The 12,599-nt window shown below is 52.0% G+C and overlaps 2 protein-coding genes across 2 annotated transcripts; one reads left to right on the forward strand and one right to left on the reverse strand.

The window, feature by feature from the left end:
* Nucleotides 1–436: 436 nt before the first annotated feature.
* On the reverse strand, nt 437–1,810 carry MGYG_01286 (hypothetical protein; the record flags this gene model as incomplete). The annotated part of the gene is made up of 2 exons (XM_003177155.1): nt 437–1,651; nt 1,748–1,810. 2 exons carry the CDS (start codon nt 1,808–1,810, stop codon nt 437–439), a joined length of 1,278 nt encoding a protein of 425 aa, XP_003177203.1.
* A 1,788-nt stretch (nt 1,811–3,598) lies between these two features.
* MGYG_01287 (hypothetical protein) lies at nt 3,599–6,524 on the forward strand (the record flags this gene model as incomplete). The annotated part of the gene is made up of 5 exons (XM_003177156.1): nt 3,599–4,078; nt 4,202–4,294; nt 4,379–6,149; nt 6,202–6,331; nt 6,416–6,524. 5 exons carry the CDS (start codon nt 3,599–3,601, stop codon nt 6,522–6,524), a joined length of 2,583 nt encoding a protein of 860 aa, XP_003177204.1.
* Between the last annotated feature and the right edge of the window lie 6,075 nt (nt 6,525–12,599).

Genomic DNA, 12,599 nt, shown 5'->3' on the forward strand with positions numbered 1-12,599 from the left:
TTTTCTTTGATGAAGGGATTGAAGAAGAGAAGGCGGGGAGGAAAGGAGTCATGGAGCTAATCAAGGCTACTACAATACAAACAGGCTAGACAGGGTACTCCAGACATGATGGGCGCGTAGGTGCATAGCTTCAAGGTGATGGACATGGGTAGATCGATCGAACCGTACCGTCGGGCAGCGATAACGAAGAAGATAAAGGGGTAAGTAAGATAAGGCGGCAGGGATATTAAGTTATGTTTAGAAGATGACGGGATAGAAGAAGAAGTAGAAGAAGAACAGATGTTGTACAACAAGGAGAAGAAGGCAGGGAGTAAAAACGAGTAAATAAAATAGACTGACAAAATTAAGACCGCCGAGTGTATCTGGTTCATGTATCTGCATCACGGGTAGATAGAATGGAAGAAAGAAAGAAAGGGAAAAAGAGAAATAGGATTGATTATACGGGCAACTCCTCGCCGAGCTGTAGTGCTAGGCCGGCCGCATTAGAAGACGACTGAGTGGCGGTAGCAGCAGCACCTGAAGAAGCACCGGAGGAGACACCACCATAACGCTTCGACGAGCCTCTGACGGGACTGGGAGGCGCTAGGGCGTCAAAGTTGAGTCTCTTGCGAACCTCCTTTGTGGTGCGCGGTGTGCGAGGGGTGCGTCCTGAGGAAGCGGTTGCGTTGAGAGGGGTGCGTGAGGAAGTGCCGCCGTTTGAATTCGACCATCCTCGCTGGGCCGGGCTGGGAGTGACGTTGACGAAGTCTGCAAAGTTGAAGGGCTGGGAGGGCGTGGGCGTGGAGAGCAGCTGGTAAGGGATGGCGTGTTGGGTGGGAGGGGTCGAGGGGAGGAAGTCTGCGTGTGTGTTTGCGTGGGAAGCGGCTGTGGAGGTGGCGGGTTTGCCGTTGATGGTTGCTGGGGTGGGTGAGTTGGCCAGGTAGAGGAGTAGATCTGCGCCGGAGCCCGAGCCTGCTGCGTCTTCCTCTGTGCGGTTGGTGCTGGAGAAGCGGGTTCGGCGAGGAGGTGGTGTGCATGGTTGCTGTTGCTCTTGTTGCTGGTGGTGGTGGTGTCTGTTTGATAGCTGCGGGTCAATGTCGGCATTGCTGTCGAGGTGCCTGTCGATGTCCGGGTCGGGAATGGTATCTGACTCCGAGACAAAGGAGGGCATGGTCTGGTACGTCCTTCGCTGCTGCTGTCGTCTGGTCAGGGGTGAGGACTGCGGCGCAGCTGAGGCAGTGTTGAACGACAGTCGGGGCATCTTGGACAGGGTCTGATGTCTTGTCTCTGCCTCTGCCTCTGCTGCTGCTGCTACCGCTACCGTCATGGCCGGATCACAGCGCCGTCTCTTGCGAGCACTGCCGCCAGAAGTCATGCACTGCATCGCCTTGATGTCGAAGGTGGCCGCATGTCGACTGCGGGAGGACCGGGGCAGCTCCTTGCTCAGCACGGGAGTGCGTACGGGCGAAGAGGTAAAGGGAGTAGAGTACCGGACGTCCACGGATTCTGAGGAGGAGCAGTCCGACCCTGTCTCGCTCGGGTAGACATTGTGCTGGCTCTGGGGGCGGCTGTCAGAGTCTGGCGGCAGGGAGTCTCTGTCTCTGTGGACGCCGTGTAGACGCTCATAGCGAACTTTGGCGAGCCCCAGACGATCCTGGAGGTTGAGAGAGACCTACAACCCCGTACGCCAGTTAGAACCATGTCTTTATCAAAAGGTAGAATAAACAAATAAACAAATAAAAATAAGGTAAAAGGGGGTAGGCTTTACCTGGGCGATGTCTATCTTGTGGATGGCCTTCTTTGCAGAGGCCGTGGGCGAGGTGATTGACATCCTCCAGCCAGCTTCTTCAGGCCTCGACTGTCCTCCCAGCTCGTGCAAGCCCCTATCGACGAAGCTGCCCTCGTCTGCCTGTCACTCCGTCTGCCTGCCTGTATCCTTCGGCTGTCTGGCTATCCGTCGTCTGGCCGTCTTCTGTGTGTCTTGCGGTGGCTGCAGCAGGGTTTTTCCCGCCCACGACGTCTCGACCAGGAGGAGGAGGCTGAACACTAGAGGCTATGGAGAGACTATCGAGGCATCCGAGTCAGGCCAGCGAGTCACTGTAAGCTGAATTGACACACTCCGTCCCTGCTGTCCCTGCTGTCCTTGCTGTCTTGCTGTCGTGGTCGTCGCTGGTGGAGTCGTTGCTGGTTTGGCTGCTTGTTGGTGGTGGAAGAAAAGGAAGAAGAAAAGAAGCAGAAAAAGCCTGGACTTTAGCTTGCACCAACCACTTTGGCCAAACAACAACAAACCAGCCACAGAGAATGATAATAATAAGATGAAGAAGATGGAGATAAAGACGGAGCTGCAGGGACAAGGCTGGCTCTTTGTTTACTCTATCTACTTCTACATCTACTTCTATGCTCAATTGACTTCCACTCTACCGCCGTCCACCGTCCGCTATCCGTCTCTATCGACCATCGCCACTGTATATATTGCTCTGACAAGCCCTGAAGGCCCTGACTGCGTAATGCTGGCCTGAGTCTTCCGCATCTTCCTGCATCTTCCTGACTGATTGGCCCAGCGCTGTCTCTCGTTGCCTCTGCCGGGCCCCGTTTTATGGAGCTTTTTTCCTTCTTTGCCTATGAGAGGCTGATTGCTTTTTAAAGAGGAGGAAAAAGACCAAGAGTGAAACAGGGATCGCCAGTTTTACTTTTGTGCCTTTTGAAGAGACTTTTTGTTAGTTAAGGCTTTAGCTGTGGCTTTAACTGGCCTTGGGTAAAAGCCTTAACTGAAGCCCTAAGCCTTAGCCGCCCTTTAACTAAGCCTTTAACTACGTCTTTAACTGTGACTCTAGCCTGCCTTTAACTAAGGCCTTAACTGGGATGCTGCCATCTTTTTCCCTCTCTGCTTCCTACTATTCCTCCAGCAAGTAAGCTCCCTGTAACCAAATAAACTGGATCTCCAGCCAGTAAGATAAGCAACTTTACTGAAGGTAAAAGGAAAGCTGCTCTGCCTGGCTTCCTCTGGCTTCCCTCTGGCTTCTCTTGCTGTTACTGTTGCTGCTGCTGCTTCTTGCCTGCCTGCCGCCACCCACCGGGCAAAGCAAGCATGTTCCAGCACTTCCCCCCCTTTGCTGTCTCCATCTCTCCCCCTATCCCTCTCCCTATCATCTCTGGTCTCCATCTTTGTGTCTCTGGTCTCTGTTTCTTGTCTCTGGTGCAGGAAAAAGTCCAGATGGTTGAGTCTGCCAGTGCTTGCTTAGTCGCCGCAGGCCAGTGAAGAAGACATCACCAGCCGCAGACACCAACAACAACATTATATATATAAACGATATATTAACAGATATAGAAGAAGAAGAAGAAGAAGACAGCGTCAACTGTCGCACTGCAGGGCATCACACAAAAGAGGGAAGACCCTCTTCTTCTTCTTTTCTTTTTGCCTGGCTTCCTCTGCTTCTTCACCAGCTTCACCAGCTTCCTTCTCCTTCCCTCTTCTTCACGTCTACCGCAAGCTCCTGGCGAAGGCAAAGCCGCAGTCGAGTCGAATCGAGCCGCAGCCGGTCGAAGTCGAAGCCCAAGTCGAAGTCGAAGTCGATATCACGGTCCAGCAGACAGGGCAAGCCATAGATAGCATCGCGAGATGGCGTCCGGCGAGAAGAAGAGCTCCGGCATGGGCTTCTTCAAGGAGCTTCGCCGTCGCTCCAAGGCAGGGTTTCACTCGTCCAAGCCGGCACCGCGAGCGGCCGCAGCCAAAGCTTCTCCGTGTCCCTCGCTCCCTACCAGCAGCGCCGGCGAGTCTATCGTCAATGGCTGCGGCGGCGTCGATAACGCGGGCGTCGGGGCCAACGTCAACGGCCACCAGCTGAACGGCCAGCTTCACGTTAATGGTAATGGTCATGCCAATGGTAATTGCAATGGCAACGGTAACGGCATCTCGAAGACATCGACCGCAGAGTCGTCTGCCCACAGCAGCAGCGGCAACACGCCGCCGCCCTCCATCAAGCCGGCGATGCTCTCCTCCAGCCACCTGCCCTACCTCTCCAAGTCCGAGGGATGGCTGCCGCCGCCGCCGCAGCGAACGGTGCCTATCTCCTCCCAGTCGTGTCGAAATAGCATGCTCGTAAGTCTCTTCTTCCCCTTCTTCTCCTTCTTCTTCTCTGTTGTGCCGTTGATACTGTTGCCGCTGCTGTTGCTGTGTTGTGGTTATAGTGCTGTGGACTGACGACGATGTCTATCTATGCAGGGCGTCCATCCGAGTGCGTCGACCTCGACTAGGAACTTCACCCACAACTCGCCGCTCGCTCCTAGAGTCCTCTCCATCTCTGATAACTCCTGGGTAAGTAGAAGAAGACGATGACGATGACGAAGAAGAATAGAATAAGCAAAGAAAAAGGAAGCGTCCAGGCTAACGACCGCTTAGGTGAACCAAAAGCTACTCCTACTATACGGTAGAATAGGCGACAGAGACCCCCAAAAGTCCCCCCTCGACGGCAACATCACCATCCACCACCTCCAGGACGCCTCCTTTCCGTCCATCTCGTGGCCGGTGCGCGCCTCTTGCTTCAAGGCCCTCGTCCATCTCGTCCCGGGGCCAAACCGCATCCGCCTCGAGTACGTCTCTCCCAAGACCGCGCCCACCGCCGCGCCGCATACCTCCTGGATCAATATCAACTACCTCCCGCTCGCCAACTCGCCGCCGCTGCAGCTGGCCATCCTGCTCGGCAGTGACTCGCAGGCACAGTACGACTCGGCTCCTAACAAGGGCGCCAACGACCTCGACAATGCCGTCCGCAAGTTCAGGATGGCTGCCTACCTCTGGCAGGCTTTTACCGGAGAGCAGATGTACAGAAACAACTTTGGTCGCAGATGCTTCCATTTCGAGGAAGAGTGGCAGACGGGCAGCCTGAGCGGTCGAGACACCGAGAACGGCATCATGAGAAGCGAGGCAAAGGTCCATATCATCCGCTGTGACAAGACGGTCGACCAGCTACGGGCTCTCAGCACCGCAACCACCACCGAAGACGGCCTCTTCAAGGTCGCCATGGACGCCGTACGCAAGTACTTTGACCTCCGTCCCGGTGAGCAGCGCTATGTCAGTGCCCTCTTGCTTGACACCCACTGGGACAACGATACCAAGTCCCTGACGGCTCACGCCGCCCTCGGCTCGTCTCAGCCGGCAGACCTCAAGCTTGCCCTCTTCGGCTCTCACGGTCTGCACAGCTACCCTTCCTGTCTACAGGAGATCGTCCCTTGCTTCTCGGACTGTGCTCGTACGGACACTGCCTATGTTGCCAACCACAACAACGAGTGCGGCAGCAACTGGGAGACCGCCAGCTCCTCGCTCGGCCGCCATCTGCACGAGGTCGGCCGTCTCTTTGGCTGCAACGACTCTGACTCAGGCATCATGGGCCCGGACTACCTGCGTTTCAACCGCACCTTCATGACCTGGGAGCCTTATTCAACTCGCACCAAGGAACAAGGTGCCCGTCTGCTCCTCCAGCAGGACGAATGCCGCTGGAACCGCCTCGAAGCTCTCAGATTCCGTTTCCATCCTTGTTTCAAGCTGCCCACTGATCCCGGCTGTCCCTCGTCAGACATCATCCAGCTCTGGTCCGTCGACGGTGATAAGATACTCGCTACCTCCAGTGCTGGCATCGCCTTCATCGAGATCTTCACCTCTCCACAAGGAGACATCCCTACCTCGTTCATCGAGTACGTCGATTCCAGCGCAGGCAATAGCGGTGTACCAAAGGAAGCCAGCTTTACTGAAGCTGAAATACGCGCTCAGCTGCCTGACAGCGCACGCAAGTCCAAAATCATCCGCCTACGCATCTACTCTGGCTGTCTCTCGGTCTTCACTGTCGCCGACCTCTCTGTCCTCACAGCCAACAAGGGCAAGGAGTGGTGCGTCAAGATACCCACCGTGACTGGCAGTGAACAGACAAATTACCTTCCATATCAGCTCCCAGGCTGCCTACCAGGCTGCCTACCAGGCGAGAAGCATGAGGTCTCCTTTGAGACGAACAAGCCAGTAACCGCACTCAGAGTGTACGCGGAGGAGAAGCAAGGCTTAGACGTTGGAGCGCCGCTTAAGAGCACAATTGCAGGCATTGAATTCCGTTATGAAGACGGAAGCAGCCAGCTCTTTGGATCCAAGGGCCAGGGGATGATTGATGATGAATACACAATCGGTGAGTCCTTTCTCATTATTTCTCTCTACGATCCATCTACTAACTACTTTAGAATCACGACGAGGTGAAATGATGATGGGCTTCCATCTCCGCGCGGACAAGGACGGCGTACATGGCATTGGCATTCTTACTAGTTTCGGTAGACGGTCCGGCATTTATGGGTGTTCAAAGGCAACTCAGGGGTATGTGCATCCATCTACGCTGGTCCTCATCACCATGCTATATATTATTTATCATATATACTAACATATCCCCGTCTGTTGCAGTGGCACTTTGGTTACCCCCAAGGGTTTCAGAATTACTGGAGTTACGGGAACCATAGGCACAGGCATGCATGCCGGCATCATGGGATTTTCTCTTATAATTGCTCGATAGACGGAAAATATTACATACATGGGTCTTCTTCTAGATCACCAACAACAACAACAACCTAACTGTACATACCATGGATCCAATGGCACGCTAAGAAAGCTTCCATGCTACGCTATGGCTACACTACGCTGCGCCGCGTTGACCATCGAATCCATGGATCGGAGCAGCACTACCCTTGCATATTTGATTTGATTTGATTTCATTACTTTTTCATTTTTCACTGGCACCCGCTCTCAGGCCCAGAAGCAGGCTAACCAGCCTACTTTCATTCCCCCCTCACCCCCCTTTCCCTTTTTTCCCCCCATTCCTTACTCCCCATCCATCTGCATCCGGAAGTACAGGCACGTCCTCCCTCCTTGTCCTCCGCCCTTGCCCTCGAGGCTCGTGCACCATATCAAAGATGCACTGCCGATGGGAGGCTCAGCTCCCGGCGGACGACAAGCAACCAAACGTCGAGAGTTGAGCTATTTTTCTTTCTTTTTTTCTTTTCTCTCTTGCTTCCCTTTGTTTCCTTTCTTACTACTTACTTTTCACTTTCATTCGACGTTCAATGTGGCGGGGGTTACATCAATTACATCTTTACACCGATCCATCTATCTCGATCACCGATATCAAACCGCGGGTTGACATCATGACCCCGATTCATTTCCTCCCCTCGCTACGCTGCGTTCATCCTTCTCCACGCTTAATTCCCCGACACCTACCTCGCCGGCTTCTCCGGTTCTTTCCAACCCCAGTGCATAAGCATGAGCATGAGCCTGGCTCGGCTAGTCTTCGTTCCCCCGACCCTCTTTTTTTCATCCCTGAAACTTCACATCCGCCTTCCAACAGTCCGCTTTAATTCATACATACCAGCAGGAACGAGCCAGACAGCATTACAAAATTCAAAAACTTCAAAATTTCAAAAATTAAAACGGGATCTATCTACTAGCGAGGAATACCAGGGAAATGGCAGGCATATGGAAATCGGACGTCATAGCTAATCGATCGATCGGTCTTGTTCTTTCTTCTTCTCTCTACTTCTCTTCTGTTTACACGATATGGGAGCATGTGGTTTGCCTTGTCTTGCCTTGTCTTTTTTACTTTACCTTACCTACGAACCTTACACACTGTTTTACTTACCCTCTGCTTTGCTCTCTGCGCTGCCTCTACCTTCCTAGTGACATACTTACTTACACCCCTGGTCGGTAGCAAATACTATGATCAAATGACTTTAGTATTATCTTCTTCTCCCATATACGGTCCTTCCTTTACCTGCCTCACCTCATTCCTCTGCACCTGTCTGTGCCTGTCTGTCTGTCGACATGTCTGTCTACCACGCCAGATGTTGACTTGACTTGATTGACTTTGGCTTGATCACCCGAATCGGTGTTTGATCTATCCCACAGCATCAGCGTTGTGATATCACTCCCATCAGCAGAAGCAAATAAAAAGGGGTGGGAGGGGGGGAAGAATTGTATGTATCCAGAAGAATTTCTCCCACGTAACTATACGTAACTATGTGATCAGCGGACTTTATTTAACCATGGTACGCTCTCTCTTCACAGGCACCGACCAAACCCTTACCGAACGAACCGCAAAGGGCAAGTATGTACCTTCTCACCTCCCTACTCCAGAATTGAGCCAGTCAGTCAGTGAGTTAGCCAGGAAGGCACAAAGGCAGTGAAAGTATTTTGCGAGTACGAGCGCTACTTTTGCCCCTTTTGAGGCTCCGTGCGAATTCTCCAGCCAGCCATCGACGGTACTTTGCCCTCACTACCTGTCCTTCTAGTTATTTGTTCTTCTCGTTCCCTTTCCTTTTTCTTTCGTGTTTGTCGGTTAACTACCGATCGCGCTAACTATGAGGTACTGGCTGGTACTTGTGCGGTTTTCAGTTACCCACTCACCTAGAACAAGGGCCAGAGTGATGGCTGATGCCCTGTTCTGTCCCTGGTCATGGCTCTGGAACTGGAGTTGGAGTTGGAGCTGGAGCTGGTATTGGAGCCGAGTCCCTCTGGGTCGTTTGCCCGCTGGACTGAGATCGAACGAGATCGGCCTGCTTTTTATGATTTGGGTTTGGGGCTCGGGGTATTAACTAACTTATTGTTGTTTTTTTGGCCTTTCGGCTCTTTAGTTATTGTCTTTGAAAAAAATGCCGGTTGGCTGGGTGGGTGTACAGACGTCGATAGAGGATGGAGGTGGTTTCATGGCCGTACCATCTGCTTCCAACTCCAACAAGTCAACAATCTAATCGATACCAGTAACTAGCTAACTGACTGACTAGTTAGTTATCAGCATCACTCACTCCCACTCCTCGCTCTCACATGCACTGCTTGTCAGGTGGTGGCACGGCTCGCACCGCCCAATTGCCTGCGCCACAGGTCACTCGACACTAGATGCTATTTATTAGGGGCGATCTGTTCCTCCCTCTGCTCGCTTGGCTGCTTGCTTGTTGATAGATGAGAGGGCACTGATTTGCGGATGGGCGTGTGGGGGGGAGAAGTTGCCCAAGGGAGATCGGGGATCGAGAGTGCATCATGCAGCCTACATGCAGGACCAAGTGCCTCGGATGCTGTGTTCCCTGCTCAAGGGTGCAGTCTACACAGGACGCATTCTGCAGGCCTCTCTTTCTGCTTGCTATTTAGCTAGTGAGTGAGCGAATTCGTTTAGTTGGGCTTGGATGCGTCTGGTACGCTACGTGGTTGTGGTCGTTGCTTATGCTGATATGCCATTCTGCATACTCCGTACCCCCTACATACAGACGGCACTTCCGAGCCACTGGTGAACATGTCATGCCCACCCACTGTTCGTGGGGTGAATAGCAAAAGTGAGGGAATAGAAAGTGCAGAAGAAGGCTCGAGCCTGAGTGGACGCATGGGAGTGGTCAAGCCCATCCTTTGACGCGGTTGTTGTTTCGGGTCAGATGGTGGTGCTTGATAGTCAGTTGGACCCTGCAGATGGCCCTGAGTCAGGTAATACCCCCTCTCATCTGCCGGTTGGACAGACAGACAGGCAAGGCTACCACAGCAGTAAGAGAGATGGCCTGTCCTTATCGAAAGCCCCGAATTGGGCTTCCACTGTTTCTTTTGCGTTATTCCTTTTATATTTCCCTTTTTTGTGTTTCTTTCCGTCCGTCGGCTGTAAACTCTAGAGTCTTGTTTTAACGTCAGAAAACAACCTTCCGGGAAGGATACCTAGAGTGTTTCTCGATAAACAGAGAAGGAAAAAGGGAAAAAAATAAGGAAAAAGCAGTTGTTGCTACGGATACCCGCATTCTTTCTCTTTTCTTTTCTTTCCTGTTTCTCCATATTCGCCCTCCAAAGTTCCAGGAATCCGTATGAGCGTTGGAACCAGATCCCATAATTTAGGTACCGGCGACGGGAATGGTGCTTCGATGGCAGCGACAGAGCCAGTTCCCTGGACACAGCTCCCCATAGTATACCCATATCCCCACAGAAAAGTGTTTCTTTTTCTTTCTTTGTTGTATTTTCAATTCTTCAGAGCTGAAACCCCCAATTATTCCTGCTCCTTCTTCTTTACCCCCCCCCCCCCCCCCCCCCTCCCCTCCCCCAAATCCCGGGCGGGTGGGCCATATCCGCTCGACTTGCAGCTCTCCCGGAGACTGAGCAGACGAAATTGCAATTCGATCGGAGTCGGGTCAGGGAATTTAGTTAGCAAATGGGCAGGGACTCCATATCAATTGATACGTAACCTTCTTCCGCTTTTTGAATTTGGGATCCATAGTATAGTTCCATCGATCTCGGAGTTTGAACGGAGAAGTGTCTTGCTCGTGCGGGCTAGGTGCAACCTCTACCCGGTCAACACTCTTAATTTTTTTGGGGCTGAATAGATATCCCTGTTCGTTGCTTGATTGTGGCAAGGGAGATGAAGGCTGCTTCTTACTGGTCGGGACGATCAACCGAGATACAATATATCCCCTTCTGCCTCTGCCACGTCTTTCTTTCCTTTTTATTCCCTCTTTGCTCTGTCCCCCTCTCCCTCTCTATCTTCCCGCCCTTCTCAAGGCCCAAAGACGGGTGGATAGGGAAATCAGGGCCCTGAAGAAAGCTGCTCGAGCAACTAGACCAGCCACACTTCTTCCCCACATCAACCTGAAGATGGAGATCATGTTTAGGGCATGGACACGGACATGCACGGCTATGTAAGCCAGACCCACGACGGGGGAAAAGGAACGAGCTAGGGAAGCTTTTATGGGGGTATCTTTGTGGAGAGAGTCCATGCAGGCAGGTATTTCACGGCAGAAAGAAAGACAGCAAGATAGAGAGATAGGCAGTAGATAGGGAGGCTGCAAGACAAACAACTAAAGGAGAAAAAGGAAATGCATCTTGATCGAAAGGTTTGGTACGTGGGTGGTACACCTCTTTTTTCTTGCTCTTTGCTTTTTGCTTTATCATCTTTTTTCCCTGTGATTACTTTTTTCTCCCTTTTTTTTCAATTTCCCTGACCTGATGCCCTGCCGTTTTAGGCAAATTGTCCCCTTTTGCTCTCGAACTGATGAATAATGCTCGCTCGCTTGCTTACGCCGTCCGTCTACGCTGATATGCCGCTTGTTGAGGGAAGACGGTCAGCGCTGACTAGGAAATGGTCTCGCCTGGTATGGAGCAATCTAGCTACTCTGTCCCAGTCCAGATTCCAGCATCCAGATGGACCTGGCAAGACCTAGGCTGGGCACGCACTTGACTGACTTCTCTGCCGTCTTTGCATTCCCGTGTGTCTGCTGTCTCTCTGTCTTTGCTTGCGTGTACCATGAGACATTGTCCGGCTAGGCTATAGAGTAGGGTATTGCAGACTGCATGGTTTTGTGTACTCCCCCATTATTTGTAATAATGTTATGCCTCTCCTTCCTGTCCTCGGCCTTGAGCTGCAGCTGAACTGCACCGAATTGGACTGCATATACTCCGTACCTCCTCCCTATGATTCCAAACACAAACAGCAAGAAGTCTAGAATCAAGAAGAGAAGTTAATAATAGATGGGTAAAGCCACATCCATGGACGCTCACACACGATGCGGCGGGAAGGTCACTGCCGTTCTGTCCTCGGCTCTTCATCCACGCACAGAAACACATCCACAGTCCACATCGATGGCTGGCCATGGGCGGTAGATCGGTGGAGGAGAAGCCACCCTTAGCAAACAATTATTTTTCTTTTTCTTCCCCTTCTTCTTCATCTTTTCTTTTCTTCTCCCTCCCTCTATCCTCTCTAGCTAGAGGGAGATCATCCGTCGCCCTGGTGAGATCTTGGAGGGACCCCGAGTTTGAAGCATAGGCGACTAAGTAGATAGACTGAGCCACAGGCTGTCTAACGAACTAGTTTAGTAGGCTCTCTCCCTGGACGTCCCTGCTAACCTGGCCCCCCGCCTCCCACTTAAGCGCTATGTCGGTGACCGCCCTCCCTGACTCAGCTTTGAAATAGACCAGCATCCGATCGGTGTGTATAGAGGTAAAGAGTCAGGCAGCAGATCATGGCCCACAAAACACGACTTCATGTGTGGCCAGGGCCACAGCAGCAGCAGTGGCTCAGTTAACAATGCGGCTGGAGCTATGGCTTGCAATTCTGGATAAATAAAAAGGCAAACTCGAGGCGTGAGCTGGTCGGCTGTCCCATCGATTCTGCTCGAAGTTGAACTTCCGCTTTGGACGATTTGATAGTAATAGCCTCTGAACAGCTATAATTGATATGCTCTCCCATATCAGCTTGTTAGCTGCTTATTTAGTTATCCAGCCGTTGATATACAAAACAAATAATAATAAAAGCCGCTCGAAAAGAAAGAGGAGGAGAAGAGCCTTTCCAGAGGTCTGTCTCATTCGGCTGAACGTCTTGAGCTCTCTTCCTCTCTTCTTCTCTGTGTCTCTGTGTCTCTGTCTCCCTGATTCAAGTGAAAGAGTCGAAGTGCCTCTTTCGGAGAGCCGGTAATCAACTAGATTGTTAACACTAGAGAAAAACGATAACTAAGAGACGGCGCCGCGAAATCCCCGAGAGATCGCAACGAAGCCAAAGCGAAACTCGCTTTTTACGAGCTTTTGATCGTTTCGCCACCGTTTCGGCGATGCCCGTCTTTCGGATAATTTTGTTTTGTTT

The sequence above is a fragment of the Nannizzia gypsea genome, genomic scaffold (genome assembly GCF_000150975.2).
Source record: "Nannizzia gypsea CBS 118893 supercont1.1 genomic scaffold, whole genome shotgun sequence".
NCBI lineage: Eukaryota > Fungi > Ascomycota > Eurotiomycetes > Onygenales > Arthrodermataceae > Nannizzia > Nannizzia gypsea.